The 26,281-nt window shown below is 48.6% G+C and overlaps 2 protein-coding genes across 4 annotated transcripts; both read right to left on the bottom strand.

The window, feature by feature from the left end:
- Nucleotides 1–482: 482 nt before the first annotated feature.
- Nucleotides 483–12,651, bottom strand: Serpinf1 (serpin family F member 1). Of its 2 annotated transcripts, XM_070027472.1 has the most exons (9): nt 12,538–12,651; nt 8,015–8,159; nt 7,711–7,798; nt 5,817–6,015; nt 4,723–4,878; nt 3,879–4,082; nt 2,810–2,952; nt 1,153–1,363; nt 483–862 (listed from the first exon to the last, which is right to left on the bottom strand). In XM_070027472.1, the coding sequence occupies exons 3-9, from the start codon at nt 7,789–7,791 to the stop codon at nt 603–605; spliced, it is 1,254 nt and encodes a 417-aa protein (XP_069883573.1). In that variant the 5' UTR covers nt 7,792–7,798; nt 8,015–8,159; nt 12,538–12,651; the 3' UTR covers nt 483–602. The 2 variants fall into 2 exon arrangements, with proteins under 2 accessions (XP_069883573.1, XP_069883572.1); XM_070027471.1 differs by lacking the exon at nt 8,015–8,159.
- Nucleotides 12,652–16,361: 3,710 nt separating this feature from the next.
- Nucleotides 16,362–26,185, bottom strand: Serpinf2 (serpin family F member 2). Of its 2 annotated transcripts, none has more exons than XM_070027469.1 (10): nt 26,076–26,185; nt 24,530–24,686; nt 24,323–24,364; nt 24,132–24,200; nt 23,719–23,920; nt 22,869–23,012; nt 22,517–22,720; nt 21,779–21,921; nt 19,385–19,589; nt 16,362–17,486 (listed from the first exon to the last, which is right to left on the bottom strand). In XM_070027469.1, exons 2-10 carry the CDS (start codon nt 24,590–24,592, stop codon nt 17,074–17,076), a joined length of 1,485 nt encoding a protein of 494 aa, XP_069883570.1. In that variant the 5' UTR covers nt 24,593–24,686; nt 26,076–26,185; the 3' UTR covers nt 16,362–17,073. The 2 variants fall into 2 exon arrangements, with proteins under 2 accessions (XP_069883570.1, XP_069883571.1); XM_070027470.1 differs by having other exon boundaries at nt 24,323–24,361.
- Nucleotides 26,186–26,281: the final 96 nt, after the last annotated feature.

The raw sequence follows: 26,281 nt of genomic DNA, 5'->3' as shown, positions 1-26,281 counted from the left end.
CTTGAGCTGAAGAGCTAAAGGACAGCATCCAGGCCCCAAGTTCAAGCCCCAGGACCGAAAAAAAAAAAAAAAGACTCAGTACTGGCAAACGCACACACATACATACACACACGCGCACACACACACACATACACACAAGACAAAAAGCTCAAGTAACAGTATTTTCTCAGCATGTTCAAGACCCTGAGTTCAATCACCAGTATCATAAAGTAAATCAGATTTTCTTCTATTGATTATCGCAAGTATTTGTTATAATCAGGGAAAGCTAACTAACATCATGCTTTAGTGATTTTGGAGACCGGAGATGTCCTCCTTGGAGAACTAGTGGCCCTGACGCATAAACACCCAGGGTAGAAAGCAGGCTCTTATATAAACACAGATAACTAAAGGTTCTTATAAATGGTTTCTGCAGAGTTCAGGGCGATGCATCTTCACAGTCAACTCAGCATAGCTCAAAACAGGGAAGAACAAAGCAACCCAGGTTACGGAAAAAGCTCTTTTATTGCAAAGCATACATAGAAACTATAGGAGCACCTTCGTGTAATGTGTTCTTGCCATTCTTCTAGTTTTCTTCCAGGATACTGGGACATTAAACTGGGGCATTAAGTGCCCCTGGGGTCCAGAATTTTGCCTATGAAGAGAAGGGCTCCTGTGTCTGTGTCCCTCAGTACAAAGATAAAAGGTTGGTTAAGGTGATAGTCCAGGGGGAAGGTGAGGCGGGTAACCTGTAGGGGTGAGGTGGGAGTGGTTCCTGCACCATCTTCATTCCACTCAAACCCAAGCCTGTGTTCCATTTGAGTGAGTTTGACAGGTTTGCCTGTGATCTTGCTGAAGTCTGGTGTTTCGAACAAGGATTGCAGTTCTGTAGAGGTTAAGAGAGATTCCCATTAAAAACCCTGCCTTATGTAACACCCCAAAGAAAAGACAAAAAGGCAGGCAAACTGGAAATGGAGCACTGCTTTGACCTGTGAAGCTTGGAGCCAGGGTAAATGATTGTCCCAAGAGGAAAGTCTATTAAAATGTAAAATGGATAATATATTCAGGGCCTGTCTACAAAGCCATGGAGACCTTGAATTCTGCTTAGCAAAGTGGAAGCTTCTAAGGTTCAGCCCCACCATGACCTCCAAGAGCAAAGAGGTCTTGCAAACATACTCATCTCTTGTAAGGACTTGGAAACTTCGCCTTCATAATTCAGCTTCAGCTTGGGGACAGTCAGAACTGCTTGGATAGTCTTCAGCTCTCGGTCTATGTCATGAATGAATTCAGAGGTGAGACTCTCTTCTATCATAGTCAAGTTCTGTGTTGCTCTCACGGGAAGGAAGAAGATGATACTCATACTACCAGTCAAGGGCAGCTGAGCAATCTGAAACAGCAAGAAGCAGGTGGGTAAGTGCTTCAACACCTCAAAGCCTAGGGATGGACTGATACTAAGAGCTATACCTTCCCTTCTCCTGTGGTGGTACTTGGCTCTGATGTGCCCAGCTCCTGATATATATAACAATTATCCTGTAATAGCAAGTAAACTCTAGATGCTCCTTAAAAACACAAAAACTAAGGCCCGGCGCTGGTGGCTCACACCTATAATCCTAGCTCAGGAGGCTAAGATCTGAAGATCTTGGTTCAAAGCCCAGGTAGAAAAGTCCGTGGATTCTTATTAATTATCTTATCTCCAATTAACCATCAGAAAACCGGAAGTGGCCCTGTGACTCAGGTGGTAGAGTGCTTGAGCTGAAGAGCTGAGGAATAGTACCCAGGTCCAGGGTTCAAGCCCCATGACTGACCCCCCCCCAAAAAAAAAACTGAGAAAGAGAGAACAGCTTACACTAAGCAAAAGGAAAGAAATGTACGTATCACCCGATTTGAAAGAAATAGTTGTATTGTCATAGTTTGTAGAGTTCACAAGCTTTATAGACCATGATAATGACAATTTGCCTTGTGAAGGCTCAAATGTAGCTAAGTATCACATTCCCACAATACTGTGAAATTTATGTAATCCCTTAATAAAGAAAAAATTAGCTGGGTGCTAGTGTCTCATGCCTGTAATCCTAGCTACTCAGGAGGCTGAGATCTGAGGATCACAGTTCAAAGCCATCCTGGGCAGGAAAGTCTGTGGGACTTTTATCTCCAATTAACCACCAGAAAACAGGAAGGAGCGCTGTGGCTCAAGTGGTAGACCATTTACCTTGAGCTAAAGAGCTCAGGGACAGTGCCCAGGCCCAGAGTTCAAGCCCCATGACTGACAAATAAAAAGCACATTTCTCTTTTTTTTTTTTTTTTGGGGGGGGGGGTCCGGTCATGGGGCCTGAACTCTGGGCCTGGGCGCTGTCCCTCAGCTCTTCAGCTCAAGGCAAGCTCTCTACCACTTTAGCCACAGTGCCACTTCCAAGGATACATTTGATAACTAACCTTCCATTCCATTTTTTTTAATTTTCTTTTCTTTTGTTGGTCATGGGGCTTGAACTCCGAGACCTGGGTGCTGTTGCTGAGCTCTTTTGCTCAAGGCTAACACTCTACTACTTGGAGACAGAGCTTTACTTCGGTTTTCTGATGGTTAATTGGAAATGAGAGTCTCATGGACTTTCCTGCCCAGGCTGGCTTTGAACCATGATCAGCAGAACTCAGACTCCTGAGTAGCTAGGATTACAGGTGTGAGCCACCAGCACCCAGCCTTCACTCCATCTTAAAGTGAGGAAAGGCTCAGAAGACTTGCTCACACAGTCACCCAGCAGATAAAATTCAGATAGTTATCCAATCTATTTCCATATATCATTCTGCCTTTCTTTGACCTCTCCCATCTACCTCTACAGACCTTGCAGTTGAGATCAGAATCCAAGCCATAACGTAAAATGGCCTTGGGGTCCGACATCATGGGGACTCTCACAGTCCTGTCCTCATCCAAATGGAAATCCTGGAGGGAGGTCTTCCTGGAGTCAAACTTCGTTACCCACTGTCCTGGAATGGAACAAATGGAATGTCCTGAGCCCCAGGCACCAGAAAGGCCTAGGAGACCATGCTGTGTCAATTTCCTGGCTGCTTGAAGGAATCTTAGTCCTCAGCTGCTCTGACACATGAGGGAACAGTTGCTCTATCTCAGCATGTGTGGTTTGAGCTACAGTACTTCCAGTACCCCGAAAGCCTTTCACAAGCCAACTCAGATGGAAAGAAGTTTATTTGATTTGATTCCTTTCATCAAAGGTGATCTTTAATATGCTAGTGTGTGACTGCTCTTTTACTGGACATCAGCTCTTGAAGGAGGAAGCCACCTTGCTTTCCTCTGGGAATTTAGGGGTCCAGTCATGCTGGTTTCTGAAAACATAAGCATTTTAAGGGGAAGATAATGCGGTTGTCTCCCCCCCATCTCCAAGGCCTTATCTGAACATGGCAGATCCCACAGTAGGCTGTGCAATCATTTCTGTGCCCATCACCACTGTCTAGAAGAATGGTGATAGATAATGAATGACAGTTTATTGACCACCTCCTGTGCCCCAGGTACAATATTAGGGTTGCTTTGAAAACAAGTGAATATACAATAGTCTATACTTTATAAAGTATGTGTGTGAACCTGACATTAAAGATGAGAACTCAGACCCAAGAAGGTTTCAGGGTTCTGCAACCAGCAAAGGCAGAGCCAGGATTTAGCCCTGTCTGACTCAGAAGCCTAATATGGTGCCCAGCGCAGGTCAGGCCTCTTACACCTGTGGCCCCTCATCAGTCACTCTGTAGACACCTAGTAGATGGAAAACAGATATGCAACAGCCTATCTGATTCTCTCCTGGCTTTGCCTCAGAGTCATGTCAGGCAAGGATTTGACTTCTCTTTCTCAGCCCCTTGACACCTGTCTTCAGCCCCTGGCCACAGAGAAATGGGGAAGCCCTCACCCTTGAAATAAGCCACACCCAGAAGCAGAATGCTGATGTCGCTGGGCATCTCCCTGGTCGACCTGGCAACTTTCCCTTTCATCTGGGCTTGTACCCAGTTGTTAATCTCCTGCAGGTCTATGCGAGGATTGCCAGTCATGATCCTGGGCCTGGTCCCATATGACTTTTCCAGTGCTGCAACAAAGCTGGATTTTACCCGCAGCTCTAAGAAGAAGTAAGGAAAAGAAGAGGTTAGTGTATGGGTGAAAGCTGAACCAGCAACCTGTTTTTGAGAATTTGCCAGGCTTAGGCTCTGGTTTACCACACAGCAGGCCCCCATTTCCTGCCCAGCATCTTCCCATGACTTGCTGAAGCATCTGCTGGCTTCCCCAGGCACTAGACAATGGATTCCATCCATTGCTGTTTCTCTTTATGCTACTACACACCACTGTGCCCCACTCCCCCCCCTAAAAAAAAAACCCACACCCTCCTGCCTACCATCTCCCTCAGCCCACTTCCTCTTTCTGATCCTTATGGGCTCCTTCCTGTCTACCAATGCCAGGCCTGGACTGAACACACTTGATCTTTTGTTTGGGGGAGGGGTGGCGGGAGAGAGGAGGGTGGCAGGAGGTGGGGGGTAGCCAGGAATGTTCATCTTGGAGCTTAGAGGCCTTAACTATCAGATAGCCCAGGCTAGAAAGGCAATTGACTGCTTGGGTACAGTAGGACATGCCTATAGTCCCAGCCCCAGAAAGGGCAGTCAGGAAGACCACAAAGAGGTGGGTAAGGAAAGAAGAGAGGAGAGCAAAAAGAAGGGAGGGAAGGAGAGATGGGAAAAGGGGAAGAAAAAATGGAGAGAACTGACTCCTCTCAAAGACAACACGGGAAGCACTCTTGAAGTTCTTTTGGGGGGCAGTGACGGTGGCAAGGAGCTCCTTGTAGGTGCTGTGGATATCAGGATTGCTGATCAAGTCATAGTAGAGAGCCCGGTGAATGATGGATTCCGTTCGTTGTTCTGCACCTGTCAGACAAGATGATGATCCTTGGATAACTGATGGGCCCCAGTCCAGCTTCTTTCAGGACAGCAATGCTAAACATTTCTTCCTTCCTGCTAATTGTGGGGCTTGAACTCTGGGCCTGGGCACTGTCTTCAGCTCTTCAACTCAAGGCAAGTGCTCTACCACTTGAGCCACATCGCCACTTCTGGTTTTCTGGTGGATTACTGGAGATAAGTATCTCACAGACTTTCCTGCCTGGGCTGGCTTTGAACTGTGATCCTCAGATCTCAATCTCCTGAGTAGCTAGGATTACAGGCATGAGCCACTAGTGCCTGGCTTAAACATTTCTTACTAAGTAAAGCAAGCTGACCCCGAGCTCACAAGCTTTCTACCTTAGACTCCCAAGTGCTGAGATCACAGGCATGTCCTCCATAACCTAGCTAATACTCCTTTTATCTGCTAAGAGCCTGAGTAGACTGATCCCTCAGACTTTCTAGGTGGGCAAGGATTTGAAGGTAATGGAAGACACAACTAGGTTCTCAGAGATGTTTCTTAAAGTAGGTGAGCACAAGTCCAAATACTCCCTATCTCAGTCCATACATTGTTTTATAATTACCTATTTATCAATGTCCCCTGTGAACTCAAGCTGTGACCCTACTGTGGGCAACCCCAAACTTGCTTTCAGGCAGATAAATTCCTAGAACCTAGGTGAATAGCTGACACATAGTAGGAACTTGTTTAAGGAATGAATAAATGTTCTAGTCACAATATCAGTAAGAAGTGAGGATTGTAGCTGTATAAACCCTGAGCTCCCAAGTATATGGGCAGGACACACACACACACACCCCTAACCAGCTTTACCACAAGCCCTTTATGCCCGTCCCCAAACTGCACATGCTCAGAAGCCCCTTGGGGAGGGGCCTCCATGTCCATCTGGGGCCTTCTGCAGCTACACACTCACCCAGCGAAAGGGCAGACAGGGCTGTGGCCATGCTGAGTGGAGACAGCAGCACATTGGCAGTAGGGCTGGCACTGGATCTCTGGCGGTATAGGTCATAGCCGAAATTGGAGATGGCTGCTGCCAGCTTGTTCACAGGGATCTTGAAAAAGGGGTCCTCTTCCTCCACTGGCTCCCCAGTGCTGTCAGGGACTGGGGAGCCCTGGATTAGGAGTAAAAGGACCAGAGGTGACACTAAGTGAATGATGTCTCCTGGCCTTGAGTGGGGTGTGTTCTGGCTCTGGGGTTTATGGTATGTTTAGCCTAAGGTTAAATGAGGCATGAATTTTCTGCTAGGAAGAGGCAGCCTGGAAGATACTTAGCTGGCCAGGTTTAGACATCTGATGGAAGCCTATGACACACTTTTTTTTTGTTTCTTGGGGGGGGGGTCCGGTCGTGGTGCCTAAACTCTGGGCCTGGGCGCTGTCCCTCAGCTCTTCAGCTCAAGGCTAGCGCTCTACCACTTGAGCCACAGCGCCACTTCCGGCTTTTTTCTTTTTGCTTATGTGGTGCTGAGGAATCGAACCCAGGGTCTCAGGCATGCAAGGCAAGTACTCTACCACTGAGCCACCTTCCCAGCCCCGACACACTTTTTTAAACAAATGACCAGGAGTGCCCCATCTCCATCCCCAGCCCCACTAAAAACCCTGTACTCAGGCTCCATCTGGTCACCCTGGCTGATTGCTTCGAGGCTCTGCTACACCCTTCTATCACACCCTGCCCTGTCTTTCTTGGCCACATATCCTTTCTTCCATCCCAGATTTTCCCTGGCCAGCACTATTTGAAGGGAACTTTTGACTTCCTGACCTTTTCCAGAGCCAAAGATCACCATTATGCTAGGTGCTAGGCTCTTGGCAAGTTCATTCACTTTCCAGTGCTGGGTATCAAACCTAAGGACTTGCACATGCTAAGCCAGCACTCTACCATGGAGCCACGCCCCAGCCTCTGCTAGTTCTTTTTTACTTTCTTCATTTCTTCATTGATATATTCATCTGATATCCCAAAAGACTAATACCTTAAAAGAATTGAAAATGTCTTTACTTTCTACCTATCCCCAGAACCTTCAGAGTAGCTAGATGGTCATGAATAGGCTGCAGCGGGTAGAGTACCTGCCTAGCTATACAAGGCCCTACTAGGTTCAATCTCCAGCACCAAAGACAAAGAAGAGTAAGTATCCAGCAGGTAAAAAATAAATGTATAGTCACAATGTAAAGAAACAGAATGAGGTCACTAAGCTGGTGAGAAGTAGAACCATAACTGAAACTTAGAACCCACAAAATGCAGGGCTCTGACTAGTATGCCCCAGCTGCCTAACCTGTGAGTAAGAACCCCTCACCCCTAGTCATGCAACAGAGGCTCCATCTGGGCTCTCTGAGAACTCTACACTCCAGTCAGTATCTGAACAAATTACTAAAGACTACCACCCATCCAGTGAGCTATACAAGTATTGCAGAAATATAAGGGAGGATCTTGGGGCTTGAACTCAAGTCCTGAGTGCTGTTTCTGAGATTTTGTTTTGCTCAGGGCTAGCACTCTACCACTTGGACCCAGCTTTACTTCCAGATTTTTTTTTATTTTTTTGGTGATTAATTGGAGGTCAAGACTCTCACAGATTTTTCCTGCCCAGACTGGCTTTGAACCATGATCCTCAGATCTCAGCCTCCTGAGTAGCTAGGATTACAGGCACGAGCCACCTGTGCCCAGCACTTTTCAGGTTGTTTTTTTTTTAAATCTTATTTTGGCCTCTGTTCTGTCCTCTGAAAGAATTCTTGGAACCTGACCTCCTGTGCTATCTACCATGCTGCCTGCTAAGGAGGGGCTGGAAGAGCTGATACCCCTCTCTCCTCATCCCACTGACCTCAGAGCTGCTGGCGACATTCTGGCAGCTGACTTGCCCAAGTAAGGTTCCAGCCCAGAGGAGTAGCACCAAGGCCCGCATCTCAGACCTGCAAGAGACAAGAAAGACAGGCAAGCCCCTCCCCTCATCCACCACCCTCCCCTGCCACACTGCCTGGCCAAGGGGCAGGCAGAGCAAGCACTTCCCTCCAGCCTGGAAGTGGACCCTTTAGATTACCCCCTCCCAACCATACCTATGCCCACCCTGCACTTCCTCTCAGTCAACAGCTCTATCAGGAACTGTATTTTCAGCTCAGTGGACTCACCTTCCAATGTAAAGCTACAGTGCAGTGAAGATCCAGCTGTGGGCTCCTCCTTCCCTGTAAGTATGCTATAGTGCAAATGTACCACAAAGCTTTTCCCTGGAGGAATCCAGATAGCTCATTTGATAGGGTTTATACCTGGAACCTCCTGAAAGAATGCGGGCAGAACCCAGTGCTCTGTGGAATCTCAGAATAGCAAGAATGGGAGCATCCGGCCCAGCCCCAGCTAAGCTGCCAAAAGTTCTCCAAGTCTTCTGGAATTCCTCTGGCCTAAAGCCTGTGACTTCTGAAAAACTCATTCCTTTCTCACCTCCATTTCCAGAGCTCTTCCCCACTTGGTGAGGAGCCCTACAGTCTAGGGTTGGACCACCTAGATCCAAATCTCAATCCTGGCATTTTTTTTTTGTTGTTTTTGTTGTTATTTTAAATTTTTGTGCCACTGCTGAGGTTTACACTCAGAGCCTTATACTTTCACTCAATTTTTTTGCTCACAGATGGCATTCTACCACTTGAACCACATCTTCAGTCTAGCCATTTGATGGGTAATTGGAGATAAGTGTCGCAGACTTTCTGCCCAGTCTAACTTCAAATCATGATTCCCATATTTCAACCTCCTGAGTAGTTAGGATTACAGGCATGAGTCACTAGCACCTCTCCAATTCTGGGTTTTAGTTGCTCTCTACATAATATTTTTTTTCTTGGTAAAGTGTAAGTAAAATAGTACTTACCTATTATTATGAGGATCAAAATTAGATGTCCTTTTTTGTTTTTTGAAACAGGGTCTCGCTACATAACCCATGCTAGACATGAACTCAATCTCCCAAGTGCTGGGATCATAAGCAAAGGCCACTATGTCTGGCTCCAGGCTAGATAATATATCAGCATCATTTAACAGCACCAGAGGCTGGGTACCAGTGGCTGATGTCTGTAATCCTAGCTATTCTGGAGGCTGAGATCTGAGGATTACAGTTCAAAGGCAGCCTAGGCAGGAAAGTCCATGATATTCTTTTTTTTTTTTTGGGGGGGGGTCTGGTCATGGGCCTGAATGCTGGGCCTGGGCACTGTCCCTCAGCTCTTCAGCTCAAGGCTAGCAATTAACTATCAGGAAAACAGAAGTACTGTGGCTTAAAGTGGTAGAGTGCTAGACTTGAGCAAAAAGCTCAGGGACAACACCCAGGCCCTGAGTTCAAGTCCCATGACCGACTGGAAAAAAAAAAAATAAAACAACAATTCCAGAGATGGATAAGCTCTCGAATGAGCCCAGGACCAAATATGTACCCTTTAACCAAAATCATGGTGCTGCTTCTATTTACTCTATATGGTATTTTCCCTCCCAGCTCAAAAGTAGTTCTTAAACCCCAAAGCCTTCTTTCTTTCAATTTAATCACCCTACTTCTTAGCAAGACCTTACAAGTCCAGTAACTTCCCCATCAGTGGCACCTCTGCTCTACCTCTGGTCTGGCCCCTGGACCCCAGAGAAACCTTGAAAATCTGGATCTAGGGCTCTAAATTCTTCTGTAGTCACCTCATCTTCCTGCGTTTACCTGTGCTCTCTTTGGAGTCAGAATCCAGGGGTGAGGGAAAAGGGAAATTTGTGGGTCACAGGTAAGACCTTCCCTGAGGTCAGAATAAATCTTCAACTACCCAGACTTTGTTCCATGTTCTGCTGCCTCTAACTTGTAACACACACACACACACTACCACCACCACCACCACTAACTCTTCTGACTCCCAGAAAAGTAAGGATTATAGTGTGTGATTATTGGCTGGAGTCCTTAACATGAAGTCTGATAATCACGTGGACAACACTGTAGTACATAAAAGGGAAGATTTTACCTTGCTCAGTTTAGGGGAGGACTGCCAGCAGGAACCAGTCCTGCTCTCTTTCTATACCCTCATCTCCAGTTGATCTCTGGAGTTCCATGGACTCCTTGTGTTCTTTTTTAGTGGTGGTGGTGGTGGTGAGGCTTGAACTCAAGGCCTGGGCAATGTCCCTATGCTTTTTCACTCAAGGCTAGTGCTCTACCACTTTGAGCCATAGTGTCACTTTAGTTTTCTGATAGTTCATCACAGATAAGAGTCTCTCAGAGAGGCCAGGCGCCGGTGGCTCACGCCTATAATCCTAGCTACTCAAGAGGCTGAGATCTGAGGATCACAGTTCAAAGCCAGCCTGGGCAGAAAAGTCCGTGAGACTCTTATCTCCAATAAACCACTAGAAAACCAGAAGTAGCACTGTGGCTCAAGCAGTAGAATGCTTGCCTTGAGCTGAAGAGTGCAGGGACAGCACCCAAGCCCAGAGTTCAAGCCCCTCAACCAACCAAAAAAAAAAAGAGTCTCTCAGAGGAAGGGATAGTAGGGGAAAAACAAAGGAGAGGTAACAGTGCTGAATAGGTAATATACTTATTACCTTACTCATGTAACTGTAACCCCTCTGTACAGTATCTTTATAATAAATATATACATAAAAATAGTCTCACAGACTTTTTGGCCTGGACTAGCTTTGAACCAGCTTTGATCCACAGATCTCATGAGCCTCCTGAGTAGCTAGGATTACAGGCATGAGTGACTGGTGCCCAGCTCACCCCCGTGTTCTTATTGGCCACATGGCTGGTGAAAGGAGAGAAAAAGCTTTCAGTAGTGTTAGACAAACCAAAAACATCATCAGGCTTCCAGCACTCTCTGCTCTCTGCCAGCCAGCCCTGCCCAGAACTGTCTGGAGCCTTCCTTGCTTGAGCCTCCAGAGACTGGTTTGTTGAAGACTGAAAATAAGTGAGACAAATAGAAGGCAAGGCTAGTGAGCTATCCATCAGCTCTGCTCTCAGGTCATTGCAGTAGGATATTGAGAGAAGAAAGGAGACAGGACAGTAGGCATAGTATTTAAGGAGACAATTCAGATGCACTTGAAGGTAGGGCCTTCTTTAATCCTTTTGAGCCCCCAGATCATGTTACTCTTCATTGTCACCACAAGAGTAGGCTGAGGACTGAAGATGAAGTGAGGGACCCTGGAAGGGAAAGAGCCAGGGGGACAGAGCTGGTCCAGAGCAGGGATGGGTAGTACTAATGGCATGACTTTGAATTAATTCTCCACTTCGAGCCATAGGGATAAAAGAAGTGGACGTGTGGTAGTAAAAGGATAGAGTAAAGGTCTGCAGTGGGGGCCCCTCAAAGCATCTGTAATGCCCTGTGCAAGATGATTGGTCTGTGAGCTTTTGCAAGAAACCATTGTCCTGGCCATGGGCACAGGCCAATGTTGCCATTCTGGCCAAAGGGCAGTATCTGAACCAGGCTCCTGGCCTCCTACGTGGGGGAGGACACCAGGAGGAGATAGATTCTCCCCCACTGGGCCAAGGTCAGTCTTTCTTTCCATTACAATCCAAGAGGCACAGGAACTGGGATGCTGGGAGAATCAAGTTAAGCCAACACATGTGTTTCAGATTAAATTCAGTTGTGAGACAAACACCATGGCTCCTCCTTTCCTCCTTCTCCTCCCAGAACCACATAGTCTACAAGCCACATGGCACTAGGCATTGTGGACCATGCAGGAAAAGGACACCTCCCTCTTGGCAGGCTCTAGGAGTTTCCAAGGGTCCTCTCTGGTCTACCCAAGCTGATAACCACCAGCCCCCAGGAACCTCAAGTGAATCAATCCATGGTGCCCAGAAATCCATCTCTTCACACTACCATAGGGACCAGTGCTAGGACCAGAACTCCCTGGTCCCCACTCACTGTGTTGGGAGTTAACTCCTGGTGGACAGCCACAGTGAGTTTGGGGGAGCCTGAAGCTTCTTTTTAGCTCAAGTCACCTCCCCGCTGTGGTATGCTTCAGGGAATGCCAAGCCCCCTGAACTGCACACACAAACAAGGCTAAATAGTGGTCATTGTTTGCTTGGGGCCGTGACCTCATCTGTCTCCTAGCTTTTGCTTTTTGCTCTTTTGGCCACAGAGAAAGGGTGGGGGCTAAGGACACAGCTGTTACCCCATCCCTGCCCTCAGGCAGGACTCAGCAGGCACTAGCTTAGCGCTACTGGGAAATGAGATCTCTGAAGTTAGCACCAGTTGGTTTTGGAAAAAGTAGCAGCAAGCTGAGTGGAAGGCAAAGCTGAGCTACCAGATGATCACCTTCCAGACTTCCCCCACTGGAAGCAGCTCCCTGAGATTGTCCTTTTCCTAGGGGTACAGCCTTTTTAGGCTACTACTCAGACCTGACCCAGGGCTTAGCTCTGTGCCTCCCCCAACCCTCCTCTATTTTTGCTTCCCACTCACTTTATTCAGAAATCTTTCCAGTGGGGTTGGGGGTAATTGGGTCCTGATCTTTGTCTGCCCACTTCCTCTACCTTCTTCCACCCATTCAGCCTGATGGCCAAACTGCAGACACTAATATGTCTCCCACCTCTTTCTCCCCCTGGCACTCCTCTTTTCTGCTTCCTGGGGCACCCCTGCCTCTCCCAAGTCCCCCCCTCCAGCCCAGAGGGAGCTTTCTAGTCTTCCCATCTTCCCCTGACATGCAAACCGTGGAGCTGCTTTACCTGTGGTTTGTGACAGCTCCACTTCCAGCCTGGGAGCCTCAGCTTGCACACAGAAGGGGGCTCCAGCAAGCAAGCTCTGGAGCTGTGGTTACTGCCTCCCAAACTCAGCCTCCAGCAGGCTTCAGATTACAGCTACTCCTTTCTTAAAGCGACCTGCACTCAATTTGAATTCTCTGATTGCATCATTGTCTGGGGTTAATTTTAACCCATTGCTGCCTTTCCACCCCAGATTCACAAGACCCTCATATTTACATAACTCTCCTCCTCCATCACATCTTCTTGGCTGTCATAACTGCCTGTTGGGATTTCCAGCAAGGTAGCCAGCCAGGGATGAGAGGTACTAGTAGTATAATAGGCACTTAAAAGATCTCACTAGGCTCATGAGTTTACTAGGAGCAAGTTCAGAACAAGGCGTCCCAGGGCTGGGAAGATGGCTCAGTGGTAGAGCACTTGCCTTGCATGCATGAGGTCCTGGGTTTGATTCCTCAGCACCACATAAACAAAAAGAAAAAAGCCGGAAGTGGTGCTGTGGCTCAAGTGGTAGAGTACTAGCCTTGAGCTGAAGAGCTGAGGGATAGTGCCCAGGCCCTGAGTTCAGGCCCCACGACTAACAAAAAAAAAAAAAAAAAAAACAGAACAAGGCATCCCAGAGTCCCCCATTTTTGTGTGTGTAAGTAGAGGAGCTTAGACTTGGGTACTGGGGTTTGAACTCAGGACCTCAATCAAGAGCTTTTCCTGCTCACAGCTGGTACTCTATCACTTGAACCACACTTCTACTTCTTTCCACTTTCTACTTCCAGCTTCCTTCTGGTTAATTAAGATGAGTCTCCCAGATTTGTTTGGCTAGCTTTGGATCAAGATTCTCAGATCTTAGACTTCTAAATAGCCAGGATTATAGGAATGAGCAACCAATGCCTGGCAGGTGCTCCATTTTTATCTGTATCCTTTGCCTGCTATTAACCATTCTCTCCTGAAGTCACTTTGAAGCCATCTTGGAAGGAAGGAACCACAGCAGACTAACAGCCAAGTGACTCTTATCAACTGTGTGTGTGTGTGTGTGTGTGTGTGTGTGTGTGTGTGTGTGTGTGTGTGTGTGTGTGTGTGTGTGTGTGTGTGTGTGTGTAATGTGTTGGTACCATGACTTGAACTCAGAACCTGGAGCTCTGGCTTGGATTTTTCTTACAATTAGTTCTTTACGGGGCTAGGAAGGTGGCTCAGTGGTAGAGCGCTTGCCTTGCATGCATGAGGCCCTGGGTTCGATTCCTCAGCACCACATAAGCAAAAAGAAAAAAAAGCCAGAAGTGGCTCTGTGGTAGAGCACTAGCCTTGAGCTAAAGAGCTGAGGGACAGCGCCCAGGCCCAGAGTTCAGGCCCCATGACCCGACCCAAAAAAAAAACCAATTAGCTCTTTACAGCCAGGTGCCGGTGGTTCATGCCTATAATCCTAGCTACTCGGGAAGCCGAGATCTGAGAATAGTGGTTCAAAACTAGCCAGGGTAGGAAAGCCCATAAGACTCTTATCTCCAATTAACCATCAAAAAGCTGGAAGTAAGCCGAGCACTAGTGGCTCACGCCTCTAATCCTAGCTACTCAGGATGCTGAGATCTAAGGATCATGATTTGAAGCCAGCCAGGGCAGGAAGCCTGTGAGACTCTTAGCTCTAATTAGTCACCAAAAAGCCATTAAATGAGCTGTGACTCAAGTGCCAGCCTTGAGCAAAAAGTTCATGGACAGCTCAAAGCCAGGGGTGATGACACACCTATAACTCCAGCACTCCAGAGGCTGGGGCAGGAGGATTGGTTGTTTGAAGCCAGCCTTAGATACCTCATTGTGGAAGATACCTAGTCTCAGCTTGTCAGGCATGAGTGGCCCACACACCTATGATCTTACCTATTCAGGAGTCTGAGATCTAAGGATCATGGTTTAAATCCAGCCTAACTAAGTAAACAAATCTGAGAGACTCTCATCTCCAGTTAACCAGCAAAAACCAAGAAAAAAAACAAAAACAACCTAGAACTGGAGACATGTCTACAGAGTGCCAGTCATGAGCAAGAAAAGTAAACAAGAGTCAAGGTCCTGAGTTCAAGCCCTAGTACAAGCACCAAAAAAGAAATAAAGCTCAAATACCACCTCAGGACTTCTCAGGACTGGGATATAGCTCAGTGATATAACACTTGTCTAGTATGCTTGAGGCTCTGCCATTAATCTCTAAAACCACACAAGACTTCCCATAGTTACATAGTATCATAAAACCTGGAGAATTCCTCTTCTGACATTTCAGATCATTCTGTTTACTACATCTTGCTTTGCTTTTGTTTTCTCTCCCAGAAGCCAGGCAATAAGGAACTGTTCTGTGGTCTGATGCACAGTTCAGGCTACGAAAATCCAACCATGACTTGTTTTTGGTGGGGCTTTTGTTGTTGTTTTGCCAGTCCTGGGGATTAAACTCAAGGCCTGGGCACTGTCCCTAAGCCTCTTTGTGCTCAAGGCTAGCACTCTACCACTGGAGTCACAGAGCCACTTCTGGCTTTTCCTGAATAGTTAATTAGAGATAAGAATCTCACATACTTTATTGCCTGGTCTGGCTTCGAACTGTGATCCTCAGATCTCAGCCTCTTGAATAGCTAGGATGACAGGTATGAGCCACTGGCACCCCACCTGTGATTTGTATTTTTTTATTATCTACATCACTCTATTACTACTTGGGCTTTCCTGGAGAACAGAGATCTTGTCTGCTTAGTTGCTTCTGTATCTCCAGAGACCATTGTGCTGCTGGGCACATAGAAGGTGCTCAGTGAGGATCCACAAGGCAGAAAATGCAATTAAGGAAGTCAACCCAGTAGCCAAGAGAGATCACAAGGGGATAGCAATGACCCACAGAAGTGACAGCCAGACCTTGACCTGGGATCTGGGAGTAGAAATGGAAAGAAAGAGAGGGAGACGGAAAGAAAGATAAGAGAAGCAAAATGAACAAAGTTGACTGGGTGAGTTGACCTTCCAGTGACTTTTTTTTTGGTGGTGGGGGTGGTACTGAGAATTAAATCTTCTAGTGACTTCTTATTCCTCCCACAATCTTCATCATGACCCTAGAGCCTTCCACGATCTGTCCCAGAACTGACTCCCTCCTCCTTTACTGCCCCTCCCTTGCAGACTACCATCTCACCTTGAACTTGTGTGCATGCTCAGGACCTTTGCACCAACTAGCTCCCTGTCCCTCACCAGCTTCAGTCTCCTGCTCTCATGTCACCTTCTCCTGGAGGCCCTCTCTTCCAAATCTGTCACCTGCTTCTCTTTCCAGGAGGGTCTACATAATCACTGCACTCAGAGACAAGGGCCACCACAGCCAGCCATGACACTTCCCACCACAGACACCCACACTACCCCCAGCTCATAGGCTCTTGAAGAAGAAATTGTCAGCTCCATGCCAAGATACCCCCAATAGCATCCATCAGATCCCCAGGCACTGAAAGCCTCCAGCTGCCAGCTTGCCCCTCCGGCTGACAGGCGCCAGCTCCCAGCGGGAGGGTAGGGGGTGTTCTGTGTGTAATTAGAAACTCCAGGCTCCCTAATTGCCAGTTCTTCCCCAAAACTGGGAGACTGGCGCTATTCTGAGCGGTCCTTGTTACTGGCTGCCTGAGGCACCTAGCAAAGGCCAGGCAGACAGCAGAGCCAGGCTGGCATGGAGGTGGCCCTAGAGAGGGCTGGCATGTGGCCAGAGACCAAACGTGGCACAGCAAGAGCTCAGTACTGTCTGTTCTGTGGCTGCCTCTCTGCTTCCCCGCTTTCCCCGCCCATGCCCGGAACAGTGACATCAAACCAACAGGGCCCATTCATTCTTTATTCAGGTGGCATAAAAATCACTACAAAAACTTTACAAAAGAGCTGTAAAGAGCTAACAGGGCGCCTTCCCTCCCTCAGCCCCTGAGCTACTGGCAGAAGAGGAACACAAGAGAGGAAGGCAGGGGATCCTGGCAGTGTTGGCATCTGGGGAGACATAAGGGGTGGGCTAGTAGCTGGAGGCCTTAAGCAAGCTGCATCCATGTCAGACTATGAGAGAACATGGGGCTCCATGAAGGGCAGAAGCTGGTCCTTGGTATCCAATTCTATGGCAACACTGCCTTCCGAGTCACCCCTAAGGTTTCTTTCCCGTCTTTAGCCAGGGTGTTCTCAGACATGTCCCAAGGCAGCCTGCTCCTCTTGTGCTTATAAATGTAGAGGTGTCCCATCTGCTGACTTGGGTACCAATCTAGCCTACTTCCTGCTGGAGCAGAATCCATAGATGCTCTACCACCCCACCCCAAATAGGACACCTTCTGAGCCCCTTGGGGAGAAATGAAAAGGAATCTGGCCCATGATTCCCATACCTGGCCTCCTCCCAGCCCCCAAGCCCCCAGAAGGAACTGGAAGAGAATAGCGCCTCTCCTCTCACAGACTACCCCTGGGCCCCACCCTGCTCCCACAAAGCTGGTTGGAAAGAGTCACGTGAGTTGAGATGCTGGTCCAGGTGGGGACTTAGGATGCTGGTACTGGTGTTCCTCACTTGGGGTGGCTAAACTGGGGGTAATCCTCCTCCGAGGGCGGCACAAGTTTCAAATCAGGGCCAAAGAACTTGTCTCCATGGAGGAAGGCTTTCTGGTTCTGGATTAAGTTTCTGTCATCAGGGGAATCTTGCTGCTCCTGGAGCTGGGGCTGTGCACTAGGGTTGGGGTTCCTCACGCTGCCCACAAAGAGGGGCAGGCCTGTGGTATCCTCCATGATGAAGAAGAGGAAGGGGCGGTTCACATTGAAGGAAGAGAGTGACATGCGGGACATCGCAGTGCTGGTGGCTGCAGCTGCCTCCACGCCAGCCTCGCTGAGCTCCAGGGTGGACTGGTGCTGGACACTGGATACCACCAGCCTCTCATCAGAGATCCCACGTAGGTCTGGGGCCTGGAACAGCTCATGCAGGCCTGCCCAGAGCAGCAGATGGATGATTAGTGCTGCCCTCTGCCCCCAGGCTCCCAGGACCTAGCTGGTACCCTGGCCAGGGAACATCTTAAATCCACATCTGCTTAACCGTCAAATCTCCACTTAAACATTGCTTCTTTATGGGCTGGGAATGTGACTTAGTGGTAGAGTGCTTGCCTAGCATGCATGAAGCCCTGGATTCCATTCTTCAGTACCACATAAACAGAAAAAGCCAGAAATGGTGTTGTGGCTCAAGTGGTAGAGTGCCAGCGTTGAGCAAAAGAAGCTCAGGGACAGCACCCAGGCCCTAAGTTCAAGTCCCAGAACTGGCAAAAAAAAAAAAAAAAAAAAAAAAAAAAAACACAAAAAACAAACAAAAAGAAACATTGCTTCCATTAGGAAGCCTTCCCAGATCCCAGCCTAAAAATCTGAGGTCAGATTTGGATCCAGTACCTGTTCAATATTCTCTGAAGTGAGCTGGAGAGACACCTTCGGTCTTATCACTTATGCTAGATTGTAAATGCCTGATTTCTCACTTGTCTATTCCATTAAATGATTACTTTGCATACAGTTGGCTGCTAGTGCCTATACAGTACGTGGAATATAGAAATTGCTTTGCAAATGGCTGACAAGTAAATGTATCTCGTTTTTTCCATACTAGGTTTTAAAACTCAGGGCTTTTCACTTGCTAGACAAGTACACCACCATTGAACCATGTCCTTTTTTGCTTTAATTATTTTCCAGATAAGGTCTTAGGCTTTTTGCCTAGGCTAGCTTCAGACTACAGTCCTCTTTCCTTTGCCTCTTTTTTTGGTGTGTGTGTGGAAGGGGCCAACCTTGGAGCTTGAACTCAGGGCCTGGGCCCTGTCCCTAAGCTCTTTTGCTCAAGGCTAGCACTTACCACTTCAGCCACAGCACCACATCCAGTTTTCTGGTGGTTAATTGGAAATAAGAGTCTCACAGAGCCGGGAGCCGGTTGCGCACGCCTGTATTTCTAGCTAGTCAGGAGACTGAGATCTGAGGATCACAGTTCAAAGCTAGCCAGGGCAAGAAAGTCTGTGAAACTCTTATCTCCAATAAACCACCAGAAAACAGGAAGTGGCGCTGTGCTCAAGTGGTAGAGCATTAGCCTTGAGCTGAAGAGCTGAGGGATAGCACTCAGGCCCAGAGTTCAATCCCCATGACTGACCAAAAAAAAAAAAAAAAAAAAAAAGAGTCTCACAGAGCTGGGCTTTGGTGGCTCACACCTGTAATCTTAGCTACTCAGGAGGCTGAGATCTGAGGATTGTGGTTCAAAGCCAGCCAGGGCAGGAAAGTCTGTGAGATTCTTATCTCCAATTAACCATCAGAAAACTGGAAGTGGTGCTGTGGCTCAAGTGGTAGAGTGCTCACCTTGAGGGACAGTGCCCAGGCCCAGAGTTCAAGCCTCACGACTGACAAAAAAAGTCTCACTCACAGAGGATTTCAACCTGAGCTGGTTTCAAACTATGATCCTCAGATCTCAGCCTCCTCAGTAGCTAAGATTATAGGGGTGAACCACATGTCCCTGGCTATCTTTGCCTCTTGTATCTGGGCTTATAGGCATACACTACCACATTCAGTAAATGCATCTCTTTAACAATGTGACGCCCCATTTTCTCCTCCTTCCCCTTTCAGGAGCCAGGAGGTTCACATGCCATCATGGGCTCTAGACTTAGTATTCCTTGGAGTATTCAAGTCTTGGGCAGCAGAGTCAGTTGACAGCCTTGGGTGATTCAGCTCACCCAAGAACAGGGGATCATACCAAACCCCCTTATTCAGGACAAAGGGATATCTCTGACTCAGACCTGCTATCAGCTGGAAGCCTCTCCTCATCCACCGTTCCCAGCCCCACGCAGGGCTGACCCACCATCCTCCTTACCCAGCTGGCCCAGGGTAGCCACCAGATCTAGCTGGTGTTTCAGGTGCAGCTTCGGCAGCCGCACTTTAGTGGGCTTCTCTCGTAGTGAGGGCTGGTTCAGGGTGTCCCAGCTCAGGTTGGCCAGTACCTGGGACACATTCCACTCAAAATGAGTGGGCACCATGACCACAAAGCTCATGTTGTTCTTAAAGGGGAAATGAGCCACCTACAGATAAAGGAAAGAGAATATGAGAACCAGAAAGCACACAGACCTAGCTGGATCTGCGCTTCTATATTTCTCAGCCGAGTAGGAATCAAGTTCACCATGATCAGTTGTGTTGCTGAGCCTTCACTTCACCTGTGAAGCTGCGTAATACCTCCCTAGTACAGGTTGGTGTTTGAATGAGATAAAGCTTTTAAAGTATGCAGCAGGGCTGGGAAGGTGGCTCAGTGGTAGAGCGCTTGCCTTGCATGCCTGAGGCCCTGGGTTCGATTCCTCAGCACCACATAAGCAAAAAGAAAAAGGCTGGAAGTGGCGCATGTGGCTCAAGTGGTAGAGCGCTAGCCTTGAGCTGAAGAGCTGAGGGACAGCGCCCAGGCCCAGAGTTCAGGCCCCACAACCGGACCCAAAAAATAAATAAATAAAAAATAAAGTATGCAGCAGTATCTGCACTCAAAAGCCATGGTCAGGCTGGGAATGTGGCCTAGTGGTAGAGTGCTTGCCTAGCATGCATGAAGCCTTAGGTTCGATTTCTCAGTACCACATACACAGAAAAAGCCAGGGCGGGGGTGGGGGGTGGGGAGTCCTGTACTCGTCAAAAGCCATGCTCAGTAAATAGTGGATATCTCTCTCATCTGCTCCCAGCTAGCTGTGCAAATAGGTAAAGGAGCCACCTATCTTCCTCTCAGTTCTCCTTGTGTATAATGGGTGGGGTCGTTGACTTCCCAGATTTCTCTGGAGTTCAATGGAGGAGCTACTGTAAAGCACAGTACCCACTTCACCCCCTCTCACCTTCACTTAGTGACTCTGCCCCCTTGCATATATCTGAGATTTGAAATTGAGTTGTTTTTGTTTTAAACATGGGGTCTTGTTAGGTACCCTCACCCCCAGCTGGCCTTGAACACACTATATGGCTCAGGATGGTCTTGAACTGCAGATTCTCCTGCCTTAACCCCCCAAGTGCTGCGATTGTAGCCATGAAGGACCATACTTAGATCATAAGATCGCATTTCTTTACTTTTTTTTTTTTTTTTTTTTTTGCCCTTCTTGGGGCTTGAACCCAGGGCCTGGGCTTCTTTTGCTCAAGGCTAGGACTCTACCACTTGAGCCACAGTACATCTTCTGGCTTTTTCTGTTTATATGGTACTGAGGAATGGAATCCATGGCTTCATGCATGCTAGGCAAGCACTCTACCACTGAGCCACATTCCCAGTCTGCATAAGATCTCATTTGAAGGCACTCCTGAAGCAAAGTCAGCTACTTGGGCCTGCCTGTAGAATACCTGAGAAGGATGGAGAAATGGAGACAAAGGAAGAAGGAAGAGTGTGCAGGACAAGAAGAGAGTAGCAAGAAAGGAACCTGTGGGAAAATGGACCAGTTCTCCTTTCAGGATGAGCTGAAGGGAAGTCTGGCTATCTAAGTGGCTTCTGTCTGCAGATGTGACTGTGCTCTGTCATGCTTGCCTTGCAAACCTAACCAACACTACTATCTCAGCCACTACTGATTGGCCCAGGGAGCAGTATCCCAGCCTAACAGGACTACACTTAGGTAGTATGAAGCAAGGGAAGTCATGGGGTCATACCTGAGACAGGTTGGCATAGAACTCCATCCAATTACAATGTTCCATGCAGAATGCGGAGAAATTCAACCCAATGGGATCCTCCCTTCTAAGAAGCTCTGTATGAGAGCTCAGGTCACATCTTCCAGTCTGAGACCCTGAGTGGCTGCATAGCTTCCAGGGTGGTTCCTGTGCTGTCTCATCAGCTACAGGTCCTTTTAATAAACCCTCTGTCGAGGTCACCTTGGTCTCAACTCAGTGCCCCTTCTTCAAAGAATTCTTCCAGACCCAGTCATTAAGAGCAAAGATCACTTTTTCCCCCCTTTCATGACACTCCTGACTGAAATGACTGTGATACTGTATACCTTCCCTTCTAAGACCAGGGCAATCTCTCCCTTGTGGTCCACCTAATTCCCAGTGCCTCAGACAGTACCTGGCACACAGCATACTGCGTGCACAGCCCAGAATACTGTCTTTGAGTGAATGAACCTATGGAGACTGAGTCTGGTACCTCAGAACTGCAGGGAAGGTGGGCACCCTCTCCTTTACCCCTGTGGCCTCTCCACAGATTGTCCCCTCTCTCCCTCCCCCTCCCCCCCAGCATCCAGGCCTGGAGTGCTGGGCAACCCAGGATAACCTGTATCTCGGGCTGTTCTAGCAGGAACCAGCGTAGAGGGTACGAATGTGCTTGCATCATGTCTACTGGCACTGTGAACTTCTCATCCAGGTGGAAGGAGTCTCTCTCAGTAAAGCTTGGATCAAATTTGCTCTTCCAGAAACCTGTAGCCAGAAGAGAACAGGAGCCATGAAAACTGAGACCAGCCTCTTTCCCATCCCGCCCAGAACTCCCTCAAGGCATGAAGAGGTAAAGTCAAGCACCCAGGGGGTGTTGTACCACCTGCCTGCTCCTTGAAACATTTTGGAAACCCGGGCTTGTGTTTTCCCTATCTGCTGCAATGCTCCTAGTTGGAGACCTGCAAGTCCCAGTGAGAGCTACTGCATCTATCAAACTCTTGCACAAAAATCACCAGGGGAAGCCAAGCACTGGTGGCTGACCCATATAATCCCAGCTACTCAGAAGACTGAGACCCAAGGATCATGACTTAAAGCCAGCCCAGGCAGCAAAAACCTGTTAGCCAGCAAAAACCTGAAAGTGGAATTATGGTTCAAATAATAGAATTCATCTGCATCCCCTAACTTTGTTCCAGACTATTTTGTTTTCAACAACCTCGCGAAGTTCCCGAGCACCTTCCCATCACATGTACACCACCCCCCTGCCTCATGACCCAGCCTGAAGAAGAGAGACAGGGTCCCACTCAGCCTACAGGGTGGGGCTAGCATCACCAGGGTGGGGGACTTGAGAAGAAGAACGCACCCTGAAAATGGATGGCATTGAGGAGAAGCAACACCGTGTTTTCTGGAAGCTCAGAGAGGAAATCCTCAATCTTCCCTTCTGTGGCCTCTTTCACCCATTGGTTGATGTTCGCCAGGTCTTCTTCCTGCCTTTCCGTCAGTTTCATGGGCTTTGCACCAAACAGTTGTTTTGATTGTTCCAGGAAATTCTCTTTGATGGGAAATCCTGCACACAAAGTGTCCTGAGCTGATCCCTGGATCTGGGTTCCATAGCTACCAATGCTCCAACTGGTTACTTGAAACCAAGCCTTTCTCCTGTACCCACCCTCCATTACAGGGCACTACCAGGTAGTCCTCTGTCATCAGCAGCTTACCCTTCTGTAGGTACATTCTGGCAGCCATCCGGAATGTTCCAGGGCTCAGGTTCTGGCACAGGTGGCTCAGTAGATGGGGAAGGCAGGGCTCTGAGTCTACATGTAGCACCTTTTGCAAGCTCCGTAATGTTTGGTTCTGAGCACCTGGAGGGGATCAAATTGGGCTAAAGCCAGGGCCAGGGGATCTTTCCCACCCTAAGATCCACTCCAGCCTTCTTGCATATCCATGATGAGTATGCTCAGGGGTCCCCATGATCTCTCCTGAGTTCCACTTTCATCTCTGCTGCCGACAGATTGAGCTTCTTCACCCCATTCCAATTGCCTTCCCTCTCTGGTCCTCTGTTTCCCTTAAGTCTAGTAGGAGACCTGCAAGTCCCAGTGGGAGCTATTGCAGCTATCAAACTCTTACACAAAAATCACTAGGGGAATCCAGGCACTGGTGGCTGATGCCTATAATCCCAGCTACTCAGAAGGCTGAGACCTAAGGATCTTGACTTAAAGCCAGCTCAGGCAGCAAAGATCATGAGACTTTTATCTCCAGCTAGCCAGCAAAAAACCTGAAAGTGAAATTATAGCTCAAATGGTAGAGTCCCAGCCTTAAGCACAAAGCTAAGCAAGAGGGCAAAGCCTAGTACCAGCACACACACAAAAATAATACTAAAAGGACTTGTGAATAAGTACATCGGACCCAATCCCTGGGAATCTGTCCTCAAAGACAGGTGTGGGGGTCAAAAAACTTGTGTTTTTTCTAATGTCTATGTGGTGCTGATAGAGGAGTCATCAGTAGCCACATCGGGAACAGTGAGTGCCCACAGGCCTCAGTTCTGCTGGACCAGTTCTGCCACAGTACCTAGGGCCAAGTGAGACAATGCCAGGGCCACACTCAGGGGTGAAAGGATGAGGTTGGGGCTGGTGGATGTTTGGGCCACCATGGAGAATAGGTCAACGGTGAAAGCCATCATAGCCTGGGCCAGCTGGCGTGTCTCCTCTGGAGTTGGGGCACCCTTGCAGTCTGCTGAGGACTTCTTCAGGGCAATCTGGTCATCAGGTTTCTATAGGGACAGATCAGGGGTCAGTGAGGTCAAAAGATCAGCTCCATGTTCTGTCAAATGTCTTCTTGTGTTCCAGGGCAGCAGCCTATCCTGTCTATTCTTACCTCTGAACTCCAGAATCTCAGCCCTACACCCATGACCCCCATTCCTTGCTGATTGGCCTTCCTCCTTCTGCCCTCACCCACTCTTCCCCAGCCCCACCTGGTTATACCTGGTTGTTCGACTTGAGGATGGCAAGTGAGGGAAATGGCAACTTCTCCTGGCCCTGCTCCATAATTGGCTGCAGAAAGAAGGAAGCAGATGGAGAGTGATGATCTTCCCATAGGTCCCCCAACCCGCCACACCACAGGTGAGATCCGCTGCTTGCTTCTTCCCACCCACATGCCCCTCACTCCCTTGTACCTGCTGGCCCAAGGGCTCCATAGCGCTCACAGGAGAGAACTGCTGAGAAAAGGGTGGTGATTAGAAGGGGAGCCCCCTCAGAGCCTGGACCCCCCACCTTTTCTCCCCTCAGCCCCTTTGATCACTCCAATATTTGCTAACCCCTACTCCCATCTACCAGTGTCTTCTTCAACTTGACTGACCCCGCCCTCCTGAGCCCAACCTCACCACCAAGCAGGGGCCTTGCAGGCAAGACAAGCCGAGCACCAGGAGCCCTCGGAGCAGCGCCATGTTCCTGTGTCCAGGACAGGAAGGCTCAGTTTCCAGTTACCACTCCCACACTGGATGGTGGAATCCTACCCCCACGTTCACTGACTCGGCCAATCTGTAGAAGCATGTAACATATTCAGAACACATTAGCAACTGTTCTCAGCCTGAGTAGTGGGGTTTCCCTGGTCTTCCCCCACTTTGTGGTTTGGGTTCTTCATATGTCATGGGCTGAGGCTATTTTGGTCAATAGGGAGTGGTGAGGGTCCCTCATTCTTCCAGGCTGATTTGAATCTCAGCTCGGCCTCTTGCCAGAGGCCCTTGGACATCTCCCTTAACTCCTCTTGGCCTTATCTTGTAAATGGTGGCAGGGCTCCTACCTCCTTCCATGGATTTTGAGGCCTAAACTAAGACAGTCTAAAAGCTGAGCAGAAGGGGCTGGGAAGGTGGCTCAGCGGTAGAGTGCTTGCCTTGCATGCAGGAGGCCTGGGTTCAATTCCTCAGCACCACATAAGCAGAAAAAGCCAGAAGTAGTGCTGTGGCTCAAGTGGTAACGCACTAGCCTTGAGCTGAAGAGCTCAGGGACAGCACTCAGGCCCAGAGTTGAGGCCCACAACCACCACCACCAACAAAAACAAAAACAAAAACAAACAAAAAAAAAGCTGAGCAGAATGCTCAATACCCAATGCCCTTAGTGAATGGTAGGTTTCAGCCTAGTTCCAGGCTAGGGAAGGCAGCCACTCCAGAGCACCCATCCAACCTGCTGTCCACCTGGCCAGCCTTTCTCAAGCTGGTCAGGTCTTACACATAGAGTGGGCAGGACTGTGAGACCCTAAGGTCACTGCAAGGGTGATGGCATGGCCAGAGAGCTGCTTTGTTGACCTAGCTGCAGGGCCCAGTGAATGCTTCTGGTCTAGGCACCTTTGGACTTACAGGAATCACAGGCCTGTTCAGGGAAGCCAGGCTTGTGTGTGGGGATGGGCAAGTTCTAGTCTAGCCTTGGCCTTGGCCTCACCACACACACACACACACACACACACACACACACACACACACACACACACACACACACACACACACACACACACACACACACACACACACACACACACACACACACACACACACACACACACACACACACACACACACACACACACAACCTTCTACCCTGCCCATCTCAAGGCCAATTTTTCTGAAGGACTGCTTTACCCACCACACCCACCCACACCCACCACCCATCACTCACAAGGGCCCTGGGCCCCATCTGAACTCCAACTTAGGCATTTGAATCTTTCTAGCAAAAACAAAACAAATCTTCCAGTTTGTCAGGTCCCCAGGTGGGGGAGGGGACTCCTTTTAGAGTTCCTACATTGGCTCATCATCACCCCAGGAGGCTGAGAAACTACAGGCCTAAATAAATTCATCCCAGACAATTCAACTACGAGAGCAGCTCCCCATCCCTTCTGCTGTCCCAGGAGTAGGCTGAGCCGCCCTTCCATCTTACCTCTACTCCTTGCTGCAGCACTCGATGTTCTTCTGGCCCCACTTACGTGCTCCCCACGCTCTCTGCCCAGCTCCAGCTAATCCAGCCTGGCCCTCCCCTCCCACCAGGACCTTTGCTCTCAGCCAACCCCTGTTCAGCTTGCTTTCGCTGCTGGTAAATATTGACCTGCATATCCGGTTAAACATTGATACCGGGGGCCAAAAGCC

Source organism: Dipodomys merriami, unplaced genomic scaffold, assembly GCF_024711535.1.
Source record: "Dipodomys merriami isolate MVZ:Mamm:240054 unplaced genomic scaffold, mDipMer1.0.p SCAF_19, whole genome shotgun sequence".
NCBI lineage: Eukaryota > Metazoa > Chordata > Mammalia > Rodentia > Heteromyidae > Dipodomys > Dipodomys merriami.
This window is presented reverse-complemented; position numbering and strand designations above follow the sequence as displayed.

What these genes read in the sequence shown, in the direction of transcription:
- Serpinf1 (XM_070027472.1), bottom strand. Translation starts at nt 7,791, where the DNA reads ATGCGGGCCTTGGTGCTACTCCTCTGGGCTGGAACCTTACTTGGGCAA. An exon ending in CCTGTCTGCCCTTTCGCTGG is followed by an intron (nt 4,879 to 5,816) that starts GTGAGTGTGTAG and finishes CTTGTCTGACAG; the next exon opens with GTGCAGAACAACGAACGGAA. An exon ending in GGGTGTGGCTTATTTCAAGG is followed by an intron (nt 2,953 to 3,878) that starts GTGAGGGCTTCC and finishes GTTCCATTCCAG; the next exon opens with GACAGTGGGTAACGAAGTTT.
- Serpinf2 (XM_070027469.1), bottom strand. Translation starts at nt 24,592, where the DNA reads ATGGCGCTGCTCCGAGGGCTCCTGGTGCTCGGCTTGTCTTGCCTGCAA. An exon ending in CAATGCCATCCATTTTCAGG is followed by an intron (nt 21,922 to 22,516) that starts GTGCGTTCTTCT and finishes TTCTGGCTACAG; the next exon opens with GTTTCTGGAAGAGCAAATTT. An exon ending in GGCTACCCTGGGCCAGCTGG is followed by an intron (nt 17,487 to 19,384) that starts GTAAGGAGGATG and finishes TGCTCTGGGCAG; the next exon opens with GCCTGCATGAGCTGTTCCAG.